Genomic DNA, 15,197 nt, shown 5'->3' with positions numbered 1-15,197 from the left:
TTTCTATTTTCCTTATATTATTTTTTTGTGCTGGGTGTCCATAGTGTCTCTTGTGTCACTATATCTCTAAATTCAATTTTGTTGTTCTCTCTCCAACCCTGTACCTCTTTTGCTATGGACTCTTTATTCTCTTTATTCTTCTTCTTTAATTCCTCATTCTCATCTTTTACTTCTTTTAACTGTCTTTTAAATTTTTCTATTTATTTAGGTTTTGGTTCTCCTTCTTTAGTTCTTCCAATTTATCAACTCTTTGTGTAATCCATGTAAGTTGGCTGAACCTGGAAGAGAAGCATAATCCAAATAGGACTACAAGAGTAAAAGAGGAGAAGGAAAAGATAAACAAGATATTAGTAGTAGTTCAAGAGGATGAACAAGATAAGACCAAGATTAGTATGCAGTGACAACGTGGTCACCAAAACTTGAAAGAATACCACTAAGTTAAAGTGACCACACATTAGTAGAACTGGAACTAAATGAAGAAAAATACATGAGAAAAAAACGAACAATATAGAAAGGGAAGAATGATGTATGGAAAAACAAATTTTGATAGAATAAAAAAAGCAGACTGGGAAAGGATATACAAAGAGGAAACAACAGTAGAAGAGAAATGGAAAAATTTGACAATAATTTAAAAGGAAGTAGTGGAAAAGTATGTTCCAAGACAAAAACAAGAAAAATGATATGAAAAATGTTGGTACAACAAAAGATGTAAAGAGTTAAAAGATAAAAGGGATAAAGCTTGGATAAAATGGAGGAAAGAGAAAAAAAACGAAAAATGAAAAATATATACTGATTATAGAAATGAATATGCACAAGTGCGCAGAGAAGAAAAGAGAAAACACGAAAAGGATGGAGGAATAGAATACACAGAGAAAATAGAAATGGCAGAAATTATGAACAAGCATGCATTTTGAATCAGTGTTTACGAGGGAGAACATACAACTGAGAGATGACGAGTGGGAGGGGAAAGTCCCCCCTATGAAAGAAATAGAAGTAACAAAGAATGAAATAATGAATCACTTGAGTAATCTCAATGTCAGAAAATCGCATGGTCCAGATGAAATGGCAAACTGGATTTTGAGAGAATGCAGGGACAAACTAACAGATAAAATACATAGTCTAATAAGCAGTTCATTGAAGGAAGGAAAAGTTCCAGAATATTGGAAAAGAGAAAATATAGTACCAATATATAAGGGGGGAAACAAAGAAGACCCTACAAACTAGACCGGTCTCCCTTAAACTACGGTAACAAAAAATTGTAAAGGAATTATCAAAATTAGATGGGTAAAGCATTTTGAAAAAACAAAAACAAAAACAATGTACTAAATCCGAGACGGTTTGGATTTAGACAAGGAAGATCATGTGTCACAAACCTACAAACCTGATGTGTGTCTATTCAAGACTAATAGACATAATACAGGAAAGACATGGATGGGCTGATTGTGCCTTTCTAGACCTGAAAAAAGCTTTTGATAAGGTGCCACATAAGAAATTGCTAAAGAATTTAGAAACTACAGGAGGAATACAGGGCAAACTACTTAAGTGGATGGAAGACTTCTTGCATGAAAGAAAAATGAGAGTGGTGATAAGAGACAAACATTCCAATGGGGATGAGGTATTAGAGGAGTTCGACAAGGAACAGTACTGGTCCCAATAATGTTTGCTATTTATATTAATGATATGGAAGAAGAAATTGAAAGTTATATGAACTTCTTCGTAGACGATGCAAAAATGTTGAAAAAAGTGAACACCGAAGAAGATTGTGAATCACTGCAAAGCGATCTCAAAGTATGGGAATGGAGTAGGAAGTGAGAGATAGAATTCATGATTAAGAAGTGTAGTATAATGGAATTTGGAAGCAAAAAAGAACAGTGGGATCATATACATTGGGAGAGGAAGAAATAAAAAAAAAGTTGTAAAAGAGAAGGATCTGGGAGTCATTATCATGAATAATATGCCCCCTGAGAAACATATAAAAAAAAATCTGGAGAAACTTATAACTTGATAAGATCAATCAAAGTGGCATTTACATACCTGGACGAAGAAATGGTGAAGAAAATACTAGTCACTTTGATAAGACCAAAATTGGAGTATGCAGCGACGACGTGGTCACCAAGTACAAAAGAATGTATAACAAAACTTGAAAGAATACAAAGAGTATGAGTAATTACGAAATTGGCACCAACGCTCTAAGAACTATCTTATGAGGAGAGGCTGGCAAAACTTGAGCTTCAGACATTAGAGCAAAGAAGAAAGAGAGGAGACTTGATAACTATTTGTAGAATCATGAAAGGCATAGAAATTATTGATAGAGAGGATCTAATAAAATGGGATAGTGGAGATACAAGAGGACACGGAAAGAAAACCAAGAAAGACAATTATAGAAGAGGTAATTTCAGGCAAGTATGTACGTTTGCCTCATATTTGCACTCGTATTCATAGACATGCTTCCGTGTGATCACACGTGGATGTGTGTGTGTGTGTTTGTATTCGTGCGTGTGTGCGTTTGTTAGCGTAATGGGCGGGGGCCAAGGGGTGGGGGGGCAGTGATGACTTTGTTACGAGTTTGCCCGTTGCCATGTCGAACGTACAGAAATATATTTTACTTGACGTTTGCACACAGTGCATAGACCCCCCAAGCACTTGTCAACAAGTTATCTACTTTTCGCTGAGTTTGACCTGCGTGGCTGGCGACTTAGTCGACCGCGTGCACTGGTCGAGCCAACACGTTCATGTCGTCGACATTTTGAATGGTGTCGACATTTTGTGCGTCGTGTTTGTCAGATGTGAGTCAGAGGGCATGCTGATACGTAGGTCCATTGTAGTCTGTAGACAGCATTATGTCACCCACGTTTAAAGTGGTTAGTCTGAGTCAACAGGTCGAGGAACAGCTAGGGTACCGTGGGAACCTTGGAGGTTCTGTGTCAGTGTTCATTAATCATACAAGTGTTTTGGATGGATGGAAAAACGCCATCTCCAGTCTTATCTCACGGTGTTTTCATTCCCTTTGTTTTGTATGGTTAACAGGAGAAGCACACATATTTACCTAAATTTTATTTTTTCATGTGCTTATATACCTGTCACTTTTAAGAATATTAGCCGAATTTAAGTCTCCAGTGCACTGGTATGGTACACATCGATTTTGTTTCTGAAAGGATCCTTGGATACTCTCTTTCGTGACTTAAATGGAAGAGTGACTATGAACTGTGTGCCGCTACTTGCTTTAATTTTTCAGGATCATTGCAGAGGACTTTCTCCCTTCAGTTGAATAAATTCGCCTGGCGACAACTCATTTTGTTTATGATCACGCCATCCATCATCGCAACCATATCCTCCGCGACTTTCCAATCTAACAACAATCATAAATTGTGTGTAATGGCACAAACAATCAGTCATTTTCGATTTTTTTTTATTAGGTTATAATAATAATAATAATAATAATAATAATAATAATTATCACTATTATTATTATTATTATTATTATTATTATTATTATTATTATTATTATTATTATCATTATTATTATTATTATTATATTATTATCATTATTACCATTATTATATATATATGTATATATATTTTCATTACTTTCAGGCGTGAAACACCCGAACCATATCTGCGATGGGTGCAAACGTCAGGGACTGGCTGGAATGCGCTGGAAGTGCGCGCGCTGCTACGACTACGACTTGTGCACCCAGTGCTACATGGCCGACAAGCACGACCTCACCCACCCGTTCATCCGCTACGACACCCTGACCTCGCGAGGGTGAGTCGGTCATTGGTGGACCCGGGACGTGCCACCCCTCCCCCTCAGACGCGTCTACCTCGTGGCGCTGTGGTTAGAGTTCTGGCCTGCCACTACGGAGGTCCGGGTTCGACTCCCGCCCAGGGCTGAAATAATTTCAATATCGCTTCGCTGCGGGGTGTTACTCCAACTCTCGTGGGCGGGGAGTTGAGGGTGTGTGTGTGCATGTAAGGTCACAGTATTACCCATAGATCGGTCATACGAGCTTTGAGCTCTCATCCGGGAGGTTAATAACTGTCGATCACGAGTCTAACACGTGATCCAAGACCATGGTAAATCACACACACAATCACTTGAAATCGGTTTTCACTAGAAAGAAGGTACAGTATTGGGACGAAGGAAGTGAAGTGCGATCTGCCCCCATGAGCGAAATAATAATAACATAAATAATGGAACATTTAACAAACCTTAATGTTAGGAAATCGCATGGCCCGGACGGAATTGCACATTGGATTCTAAAAGAGTGCAAAGAAGAACTAATGGACAAAATATATAACATAATAAGTTATTCACTTAAAGGAGGAAAAATACAAAAAAAAAAAAAAAAGGGAAAAATGCCAACAGTGTACCAATATATAAAGGAGGAAGCAAGGAAGAACCAACTATAGACCGGTCTCACTAACAAGCACTATAGCCAAAACTTGTGAGAAAATGATCAAGAATAGATGGGTGAAACACCTGGAAGAAAATAATATAATAAACTTGGGTTCAGACAGGGATGATCATGTACCACAAATCTAATCAGTTTTTACTTAAGACTAATAGATATAATACAAGAAAGGGATGGATGGGCTGATTGTGCTTTCTTGGACTTACAAAAAGCTTTCGACAAGGTACCACACAAAAATTATTTAAAAAACTGGAAAATATAGGAGGTATACAAGGCAACCTACTAAACTTGATAGAGGACTTCCTGAATGGTAGAAAGATGAGAGTAGTACTCAGAGAAGAATATTCAGGTTGGAAGGAGGTGGTTAGTGGAGTTCCGCAAGAATCTGTACTGGCTCCAACAATGTTTGCTATTTATGTGAATGACATGGATGATGATGTGGAATGTTACATGAGCTTCTTTGCAGACGACGCTAAATTGTTGAGGAAAGTAAAAACCGAAACGGATTGCGAATCACTACAGGAAGACCTGAATAAGGTTTGGAAGTGGAGTCAGAAATGGGAAGTGGACTTCAACATTAAGAAGTGTAGCATAATGGAGTTCGGAAAAAGTAAAAATAGAATATCAGGACAATATAAAATTGGAACTAAGGAGGTAAAGAAAGTGGGATCTGAAAAAGATCTGGGAGTAATTATCTCAAACGACTTGTCCTCTGATAAACAAATAAACAAAATTGTCGGAGAATCCTATAACTTGCTAAGATCAATAAAAGTGGCATTTACCTATTTGGACGAAGAAATTATTAAAAAAACATTAGTCACACTGATAAGGCCTAGACTAGAATATGCGGCGACAATGTGGTCACCCAGTACCAAAAAGAATATAAAGAAAATAGAAAGAATCCAGAGAGCAACCACAAAAATGGCTCCAGCACTTTCAAACTTGTCATATGAGGAGAAACTGGCTAAATTGGAGTTACCGACTTTGGAGCAAAGAAGAAAGAGAGGCCATGTATAGAATCATAAAAAGCACAGAAATACCCGATAGAGAGGACTTGTTAAATTGGGACAAGAGAAACACAAGAGGACATAGAAAATAAAAAAGGATAGTTATAGAAGAGATCTGAAAAAGAACAGTTTTCCACACAGAGTGGTGGATACTTGGAACAAACTGGACGAAAAAATAGTGTGTACAAAAACCATTCACGAATTTAAGAGCACATTAGACACTGCTCGATACAAAGGCGGGACAACACGAGCGTAGCTCCCCTTTCCGTAAAATACAACTAGGTAAACACACACACACACAAAAAGAAAAGAAAAAAGCCTTGTTGTTTTCGGAATGAGAGAAGTAAGTAATCGAGTGACTGGTAAGGTGTAAAATTCAGTTTTGGAAAAGTATAGTATAGCACGAAATGGAGGAAAGAAAAGAAGTCCAAAGAAATAATGAACCAACGAAGAGAGGATTGGATATGAGTAGAGTGGAATCACCACTGGGTGTGATACTGAAGAGGACGTGTCTAAACGACATCCTGAAGACTACTGAAAGGTGGGAAAGCAATGTTTTTTCGGGATTCCAGAGAGAAAGGGGAACAATTGGAAAAGTTATGGGTGCAGAAAGAGAAACTAGGTATAGCAGTGTACTAAGGAATCGAGACATCAAAAACATGATGGAGAAATTAATAAACCTAATAATGAATTATAGAGCCTTGTACAAAGAGATGACAAATTTACGTAAAACTAACGAGGAAATAATCAGAGAGATGAATGACCTAAAAAAGTGAACTAAGTATGATTAAAAGAGAAAACAAAAGAAAGAAAAATGAGGATAGAAACAAAAACGAAGAACTGAAGAGGTCAAATAACAAATACAAGCAGTGACCGAAAAAGTGGGAGAATCAAAGAGACGGATCTCATTGAAATAAAAAATCAGTGGAAATAGGAACGTGAAAATCAGAAAATAAATTTCAAAGAAATAGTACAACAGCAGGTAGAGGAAAATGCAAAAGAAACAGTAATTACAGTACATACATACATATACCAAAGGCTTTTCCCCCCTTCCAAGGGAGGTAGCCAAAAAGGGAAAGGCATAAAAACACTCCCACCCATTTCATCCCTAAATACACTCCACACCCCTCCCACCCTCCCTCTCATCTGAGCACCTCCTGGATGACGGGTCATCCCTGCACCCTGCCCACCGCCCTGGGTCAGAAGCAGTGTCGCAAGACACAGTACATCCACAGCAAGGCCGCTTCATTTAATCGGCGACCCCCCCCCCCCTCTCCGTCCCCCTTTGCATATAAGGCGAGGACGGGGAGAAATCCCTTCGGGCTGTGTCAAAATTTACTCACACATACTACCCCACCCCCACCCCCCGCCCATTCCTCCTCATGCAGTCACAACATCATCCATATACAACCATTCTCCACTCACCTCTGTCTTCCGTCCTCTCCCTTCCTTCCTCAACAGACATTCCCCTCTTCCCCAAAGCCCCCTTCACCCCATCCATCCACCTCATCCTAGGACGTCCCCTCATGTTCACTCCCTCCACATCTGCCTTCCATACCTCTTTTACTAGTCTTTCTTCACTCATTCTTTCCATGTGTCCAAACCATCCTAATATTCTTTCATCAACCCTATCTCCCAAATCCTTTTTCACCCCTGTTCTCCTCCTCACCTCCTCATTTCTCACTCTATCCAGCCTAGTAACCCCCATCATACTTCTCAGACACCTCATCTCAAACACATTCAAACTCCTTCTCTCTTCTTCTCTTATGTTCCACGTTTCTGCCCCATACAGTGCTGTTGGCACAATCACTCCTTCATACAGTCTCCTCTTCGCATCCATTCCCAAATGTCTATTCCTCATTACACTCTTTAAATCACCAAGGCATTTACTTGCTTCTCTCAATCTACATTCTACCTCCACCTTCACTCCACCTTTTCCTGCTACACTTGCACCCAAGTATCTAAAACTATCCACTTCCTCCAGTCGCTCTCCCTTAATGTTCACTTCCAGTCTACTGCCACTTTCACCCCTTGTACATCTCATCACCTTACTTTTACCCACATTTATCTTTAGCTTTCTTCTATCACATACTCTCCCAAACTCTGCCACCAGCTTCCTCAATCCCTCCTCTGACCCTGCCACAAGCGCAGTGTCGTCCGCAAACAACAGCTGGCTCACCTCCCACTTTTCTCCATTTTCTTTAACCATCTCCAATCCCTGACTCACTACCCTAGCATTCACCTCTCGCACCACCCCATCCATGTATAAGTTGAACAGCCAGGGCGACATAATTAACGTAATTAACGTAATTAAATTAATTAACGTAATTAATTAACGTAATTAAAGAAAAGGAAAACTGGAAAAGGAAAAATTAATGTAATTAATTAACGTAATTAAAGAAAAGGAAAACTGGGTGAGAGAGACAGTGGATAAAAAATGCATTGTGGTTTATGGTATAAAAGAAAAACACAATGTTTACAAATACCAAATAGAAAAAGAAGAGAAAGAAATTGCGAAAGAAATTCTGAAAGCGGTTCATGACGAAGGCCAAGAATTAGAGAAAGAAATCTACAAGATGCATAGGATGGGCACATACTTTAGAGAAAAACTCTATAGGCTATTGAAAAGCAAACTATGGACTCAAATGATAGCTGAATAGATACTATTGAAAGCAGCAAAACTAGCTAGCAATGAAAATTACAAAAATGTGTGGATAAAAAAGGAAATGAGCCATGAGGAAAGATAAAGCACTAAAAAATGAAGCTAATAAAAAACGAGAAGAACGGAGACTGAAAAAAATTATAGTACTGGATCTGAGACTGAGAAAATGGTACACCAGAAAAAAGGAAACAAACCAAAAAAGAGAGAAAAAAAAATAGCATATACAAACATGGATGGTATGATTTCTGGAGTAAATGAACTAAATGACTATCAGTTAATAGAGAAACCAGACATAATGGGAATTGTGGAGATAAACAGGGGGAGGAGTCATATTGACTAGAAAGGGCTTAAATGTGACAAAGATAACAGAAAGAAAACATAATGTGGAAATAATTATGATTAAAATTGTAAATAGTAATATGAAAAGTAGAAAATTTGTGGTAGTATATGTGCCCCCCAAAACACAGGCTTGGTCTGATAGTGATCATTCCAAATTAATGGAAGACACAAAGAATGCATTATTAGAGTTACTGGTAGATGGAGGAAACATAGTAATTACAGGTGACTAACACAAAGGAAATAAATTGGGAAGGAATGACAGTAAAAGGTGGAGAGGAACTCTCAGGCAACACTACTGGATATGACCATTAATTATGCATTGACTGAATGGGCCAAGGAAAATACCAGATATAGAAATAATGAAGAACCATCGAGACTAGATTTAATATTCACATCTGAGCCTGAAATTGTGGACAAAATGAATTACAAGACACCAATTGGGAAGAGTGACTACATACTAATAGAGTTCAAACTAAAGAAATAAAATGATGTGAGAAGAAATGACAAACATAGAAAAGGAAGATTAATGTACAACAAAACAGACTTTGTAAAACTTGGATTTTTTTTTTTTTCAAAATGCTAACTGGGGAAAATTTTAAAATGAAGAAACAAAGATGGAAGAGAAATGGAACATATTAAAAAATATATATAAGGAGGGAACAGATAAATATGTACCAAAGAAAAAACAAAAAAGGGTTTACATAAAGTGTTGGGGGTGAGGAAGTATGTATGAGAAAAATTTTGATGCAGCCCGAAGGGATTTCTCCCCGTCTTCTCCTTTTCTGCATGAGGGGACAGAGAGGGGGTGTTGTCGGTTTTATGAAACAGCCTTGCTGTGGATGTGCTGTATCTTGCGACACTGCTTCTGACCAAGGCCAGTGGACAGGATGCAGGGATGACCCATCATCCAGGAGGTGCCAAGATAAGAGGGAGGGAGGAGGGTGGAGGGGAGTGGAATATATAGGAAATGGAATGGGTGGGAGTGGTTTCTATGCCTTTTTCTTTTTGGCTACCCCCCCATGTAGGGGAAAAAAGCCTTTGGTATATGTATGTATAACAAAAAGTGTAGTGATGCTAATGATAGAAGAGACAAAGCCTGGAAAAGATGGAAAAAGAAAAAAAAAATGGCATAGGATTACAAAGGCGGAACATACCGACAGGAGACCTTTTGGTCCATAACTAGGTCAGTTGCTATATATATATATATATATATATATATATATATATATATATATATATATATATATATATATATATATATATATATGTGTGTGTAATAATGATAAAGAATAAAATAAAATACATCAAACTGAGAAACAAATATGTAGATATATGCAGGGAGGAAAAAAGATAGTACAAAAAAGATATAATGGATAAATGCAAAGACCAGCCTAAACTATTTTACAGATATGTAAATGATAAACGAAAAGACAAACATGAAATAGTGAAACAGCACACAGGAAATAAAGAATATATAAATGATATAGAAATGGCTGAAGTTATGATCAGTCATGAACTAACAGACAAAATACACAAGATAATTGACTTCTCACTCAAAGAAGGGAAAGTACCACAATATTGGAAAAATGCAAATATTGTACCAATATACAAATAAGGAGACAAAGAAAATGAAAATATTGCACCACTATAGAAAGGAGACAAAGAAAACCTAACTATAGACCGGTATCCCTTACAAGCAAAGTAGCAAAAATATGTGAAAAAGTTATTAGGAATAAATGAATTAAACACTTGGAAGAGAACAAAATGCTAAATACAAAACAATTTGGTTTTCGAAGTGGAAGATCATGTTCCACAACTTAATATGCTTTTACCCAAGATTAATAGAAATAATACAAGAAAGAGACGGATGGGCAAATTGTGTTTCTTGGACTTACAAAAGGCTTTTCACAAAGTACTACACCAAAAGATACTTAGAAAAATTGAAATAATAGGTGGAACACAAGGAAAGTCACTGGAATGGATGAAAGATTTCTTGAATGGGAGAAAAATGAGGGTGGTACTTAGAGACAAGAACTCTACTTGGGAAGATATGATAAGTGGAGTCCCACAAGGCTCTGTATTGGCTCCAATAATGTTTGCTTACTTGTCGTAGATTTAGGTGACCTCACCATGGCCTTTTCTATGTTTCTTATTTCTCCCCAAAATAATTTCCTCTTTTAGTTCAAACTCTATTAATATGTGATCACTCATCCCAATTGGTGTCTTGTATTCAATTTTATCCACAATTTCCAGCTCTGATGTAAATATTAAGTCTAGTCTTGATGGTTCTTCATTGTTTCTATATCTGTTTTTTTCTCCTTTACCCACTGAGTCATTGTATTTTCAATGCTCATATCCAATAGTATATTTCCCCAAAGGTCCTCTCCACCTTTCACTGTCATCTCTTCCCAACATATTTCTTTGGAGTTAAAGTCTGTTTCCTCCTTTTAGTAATTAATTTATTGCATGCTTTGTGTCATCCGGCATTTTGGAGTGGTCACTATCTGTCCAAAAATATGTTTTTGGGGGCATATATTACACTAGATTTTTTACTTTTCATGTTGGTGTTTTCATCTTTTATCATAATCAATTCCACATTATTATTTCCTGTTATCTTTGTTACCTTTAAACCTTTTTTAGTCAAAAACATGACTCCACCACCCTGTTTCTCCTTTCTATTTTTTTTTATCCAATAATTATATAGACCATGTCCCACAGTATTAGGTGGTAGTGGGCCTTTTAATTTTGTCTCTACAATTCTCATTATATCCAGTTTCTCTTCTTCCAGATAGTTGTTTAATTCATTTAATTCTGAAATCATGCCATCTATGTCGGTGTATGTTGTTTTTAATTTTTTCCTTTCACCTTTTTTGTTTTTTATGTTTCCTTTTTTTTTTTATATACCATTTTCTCAGTCTCAGGTCCAGTACTCTCCAAAAAACTCATTCTTTTCATGTCTATTCTTTTCTTGTTTTTTTCATTTGCTCCAATTCTTAGTGTCTTTTCCTTCTCTTTTTCCTCATCACTCATTTCTTTCTTCATCCATACATTTATTTACATAGTTGTATTATATGGGAAGGGAGCTATGCTCATAGTGACCCATCTTTGTATCTTTCAGCATCAAATTTATTTTTAAATTCTTGAAAACTATTTGCACACACTGTTGCTTCATCTGATTTATTCCAGATATCCACCACTGTGTGTGGGAAGCTATGTGTGTGTATTTACCTAGTTGTATTATATGGGAAGGGAGCTATGCTTGTAGGGACCCGTCTTTATGTCTTTCAGCATCAAATTTGTTCTTTAATTCTTGAATAGTATTTGCACACACTGTCGCCATATCTAATTATTTCCAGGTATCCACCACTCTTGTGTGGGAAGCTATTCTTTTTTCAGATCTCTTCTATAACTATCCTTTTTGAGTTTCTTCTCATGTCCTCTTGTTTTCCTATTGTGTGTATATGTGTGTGAGGTAATTGCATTACCCATAGATTGAGCCATATATGTGATCAGAGCTCTTGCATGATCCAAAACCATGGTGAATTACACACAAAAATACATACACACCAATTTATATGGTCCACATAACAGAAAACCAAAAGAAAGTTTGACAAACTAAAAAGTGATTATTACAAGTTGAGAGAGGAGACATAAACTGGAGGAGATTGTGAACAAGACAGTAGAAAGAGGAATTTAGGTTATATAGAAATGTACAGCCGGTGAAATTGAATTTAATTTCTGGTGTGGCCCAGATTGGAATATGAAGCTTTGGTGTGGCCACACACACAAAAAAAAGTAAGAAAAATAGAATACAAAGGGCATCAACCAGAATAGCCTCCAACCTGGCTCATAATACATATGATGAGGTACTGAAAAAACTAAGAAAACACACACTGGATAAGTGAAATGAGAGGGGTGACATGATAGTAATGATAAGAAAAGTGAAAAGAATAGAAAAACTGTATGACAGAGAGGATTCATTAATATGGAATGTAGGAACAACATGAAATCATAATAGAAAAAATCAAAGAATACTGATTACTCATATATTAGGAAGCATAGCTTCCTACATAGTTATGTTAGTTTGTTGAACAAATTAAATGAAGAAATAATCCAGACCAACAACATAAATGAATTTAAGGCAAAGTCTCATAAGTTGGGACAGGACACATGAGCATACCAGTAGCTCCAACTCAAAGTTGTATGTAGATCTAAGGTTTTCTTTGTTAGAAGTTGCAAACATATGTTCTGATTGTATTTTGATGGATATATATATAATATATATATATATATATATATATATATATATATATATATATATATATATATATATATATATATATATATATATATATAATGTTTGTGAGAGGGTAGTGCCGAAGGACTGGAGGAGTGCCTGTATCATTCTGCTTTACAAGGGAAAGGGTGACAAATGTGAGTGTAGTAGTTTCAGAGGGATTAGCTTGTTGAGTGTAGTTGGGAAGGCTTATGGGAGGGTCTTGATTGAGAGAATCAGGAGAGGAATGGAGGGAGTAATTGGTGAGGAACAGTGGTTTTAGGGCAGGTAGGGGTTGTGTAGATCAGATTTTTGTGGTAAGACAGCTATGTGAGAAAGCTATAGGAAAAGGTAAGGATGTTTTTTGGGCTTTTATGGATCTGGAAAAGGCTGACAGGGTAGACAGGAAGGCACTGTGGGAGGTTTTGCAGATATACATGATAGGAGGAAAGCTGTTAAGAGCAGGCAAAAGTTTTTACGAGAGTAGTAGAGCTTATGTTAGGATTAGAAATGGAGAGAGTGAATGGTTTGAGGTAAAGGTAGGACTTCGTCAAGGATGTGCTATGTCCCCCTGGCTGTTCAGTCTATACATGAATGGGGTGTTGTGAGAGGTGAATGCAAGGGTAGTGGGTCAGGGGTTGGAGATGGTTGAAGAAAATGGAGAAAAGTGGGAAATAAGCCAGTTGTTGTTTGCTGACAACACTGCACTTGTAGCATGATCAGAGGAGGGATTGAGGAAGTTAGTGGCAGAGTTTGAGAAGGTGTATGAAAGAAGGAAGTTAAGATAAATGTGGGCAAATGTAAGGTGATGAGATGTACAAGGGAAGAGAGTAACAGCAGGCTGGAAGTGAGCATTAAGGGTGAGAGACTGGAGGAAGTGGATAGTTTTAGATACTTGGGTGCGAATGTGGCAGGAAAGGGAAGAGTAGTGGTGGAAGTAGAATGTAGATTGAGAGAAGCTAGAAAATGCCTTGGTGGATTAAAAAGTGTAATGAGAAATAGACATCTGGGAATGGATGCTAAGAGGAGGTTATATGAAGGAGTGATTGTGCCAGCAGCACTGTACAGGGCAGAAACATGGAACATAAGAGAGGAAGAGAGAAGGAGTCTGAATGTATTTGAGATGAAATGTTTGAGAAGTATGATAGGGGTTACTACGCTAGATAGAGTGAGAAATGAGGAGGTGAGGAGGAGAATGGGGGTGGAAAGGGAGTTGGGAGATAGGGTTGATGAAGGAGTATTAGGATGGTTTGGACACATGGAAAGAATGAGTGAAGAAAGATTAGTAAAAGAGGTGTAGAAGGCAGAGGTGGAAGGAGGAAATACTCGTATGAAGGGGCGTCCTAGGATGAGATGGATGGATGGGGTAAAAGGGGCATTACAAAAGAGAGGAATGTCTGTTGAGGAAGGACGGGAGAGGACAGAAGATAGGGGTGAATGGAGAAGGGTTGTGTATAGATGATGCTGTGATGCATGAGGGGGATGGGGGGTGAGGAAGTATGTATGAGAAATTTGACGCAGCCCGAAGGGATTCCTCCCCGTCTTCTCCTTTTCTGCATGAGGGGACGGAGAGGGTGGGTCGCCAAATTAATGAAGCGGCCTTGCTGTGGATGTGCTGTGTCTTGCGACACTGCTTCTGACCCAGGGCAGTGGACAGGATGTAGGGATGACCTGTCATCTAGGAGGTGCCAAGATGAGAGTGAGGGAGGAGGGGAGTGGAATATGTAGGGGATGGAATGGGTTGGAGTGGTTTCTATGCCTTTTTCTTTTTGGCTATCTCCTGTGTAAGGGGGAAAAAGCCTTTGGTACATGTGTGTATATATATATATATATGTATATATATATTATGTGTATGTATAAGTTCTATAATAAGGATATATAATACTTAGAATATAATCTTGTTTATTATTACTCTTTATAGCTTTGCATTTTGCTGTACAGTAAGTCCTCATTATATGGTAAATATGCATTCCTGAAAACCTTACCGCAAATTGAAATTACTGTATACCGAACCCATTATAACATGTAATAATAGGATATGGCAGATGTACCTTCTCCCTGCTCTTTCCTCTTCAAAACATGAGCGGATACCATATCTGTGAATTTTTCTTACCATAAAGAGAATCGAGGGTAGTAATTACCAAATACCTTAACTGAATTTACTGGATAAAGAATTACCGTATAAGGAGGACTCACTGTGCCACTTTCTAATGGTACATATGATAGAATTGCTATGGAAACTAAAAATTAATTGTTTTTATGCTCCAGTAAAAACTTTGCCCTCATACTCCAAAATAATACCAATTGATGATAATCAAACATGTCAGTGTTTTGATGTAGTGCCTATTTTACAGAGTGGAGGTTGGGCAGCGTAAGACTGGCTCCAAGGCTACACTGCAGGGGATCTTTGTTGGTGCCAAGGTGGTTCGTGGGCCAGATTGGGACTGGGGCAACCAAGATGGTGGCGATGGTATGTACAGAGGTGACAGGTTTGGTAT

The 15,197-nt window shown here is 37.7% G+C and overlaps 1 protein-coding gene across 9 annotated transcripts in view; it reads left to right on the top strand.

The window, feature by feature from the left end:
• mib2 (E3 ubiquitin-protein ligase mind bomb 2) overlaps positions 1-15,197 on the top strand; it is a 672,548-nt gene that overhangs the window by 615,963 nt on the left and 41,388 nt on the right. For all 9 annotated transcript variants that reach the window (XM_076188489.1, XM_076188487.1, XM_076188492.1 and 6 more), the window contains 2 exons: positions 3,595-3,766; positions 15,054-15,169. In XM_076188489.1, coding sequence (XP_076044604.1) covers positions 3,595-3,766; positions 15,054-15,169 — 288 coding nt within the window. The remainder of the gene's footprint in view (positions 1-3,594; positions 3,767-15,053; positions 15,170-15,197) is intronic.

Source organism: Oratosquilla oratoria, chromosome 7 (assembly GCF_046742065.1).
Source record: "Oratosquilla oratoria isolate Oo_2021 chromosome 7, ASM4674206v1, whole genome shotgun sequence".
Taxonomy (NCBI): Eukaryota; Metazoa; Arthropoda; class Malacostraca; order Stomatopoda; family Squillidae; genus Oratosquilla; species Oratosquilla oratoria.
Note: the sequence above shows the minus strand (reverse complement) of the source record. Positions and strands in the feature narration are given on the sequence as shown.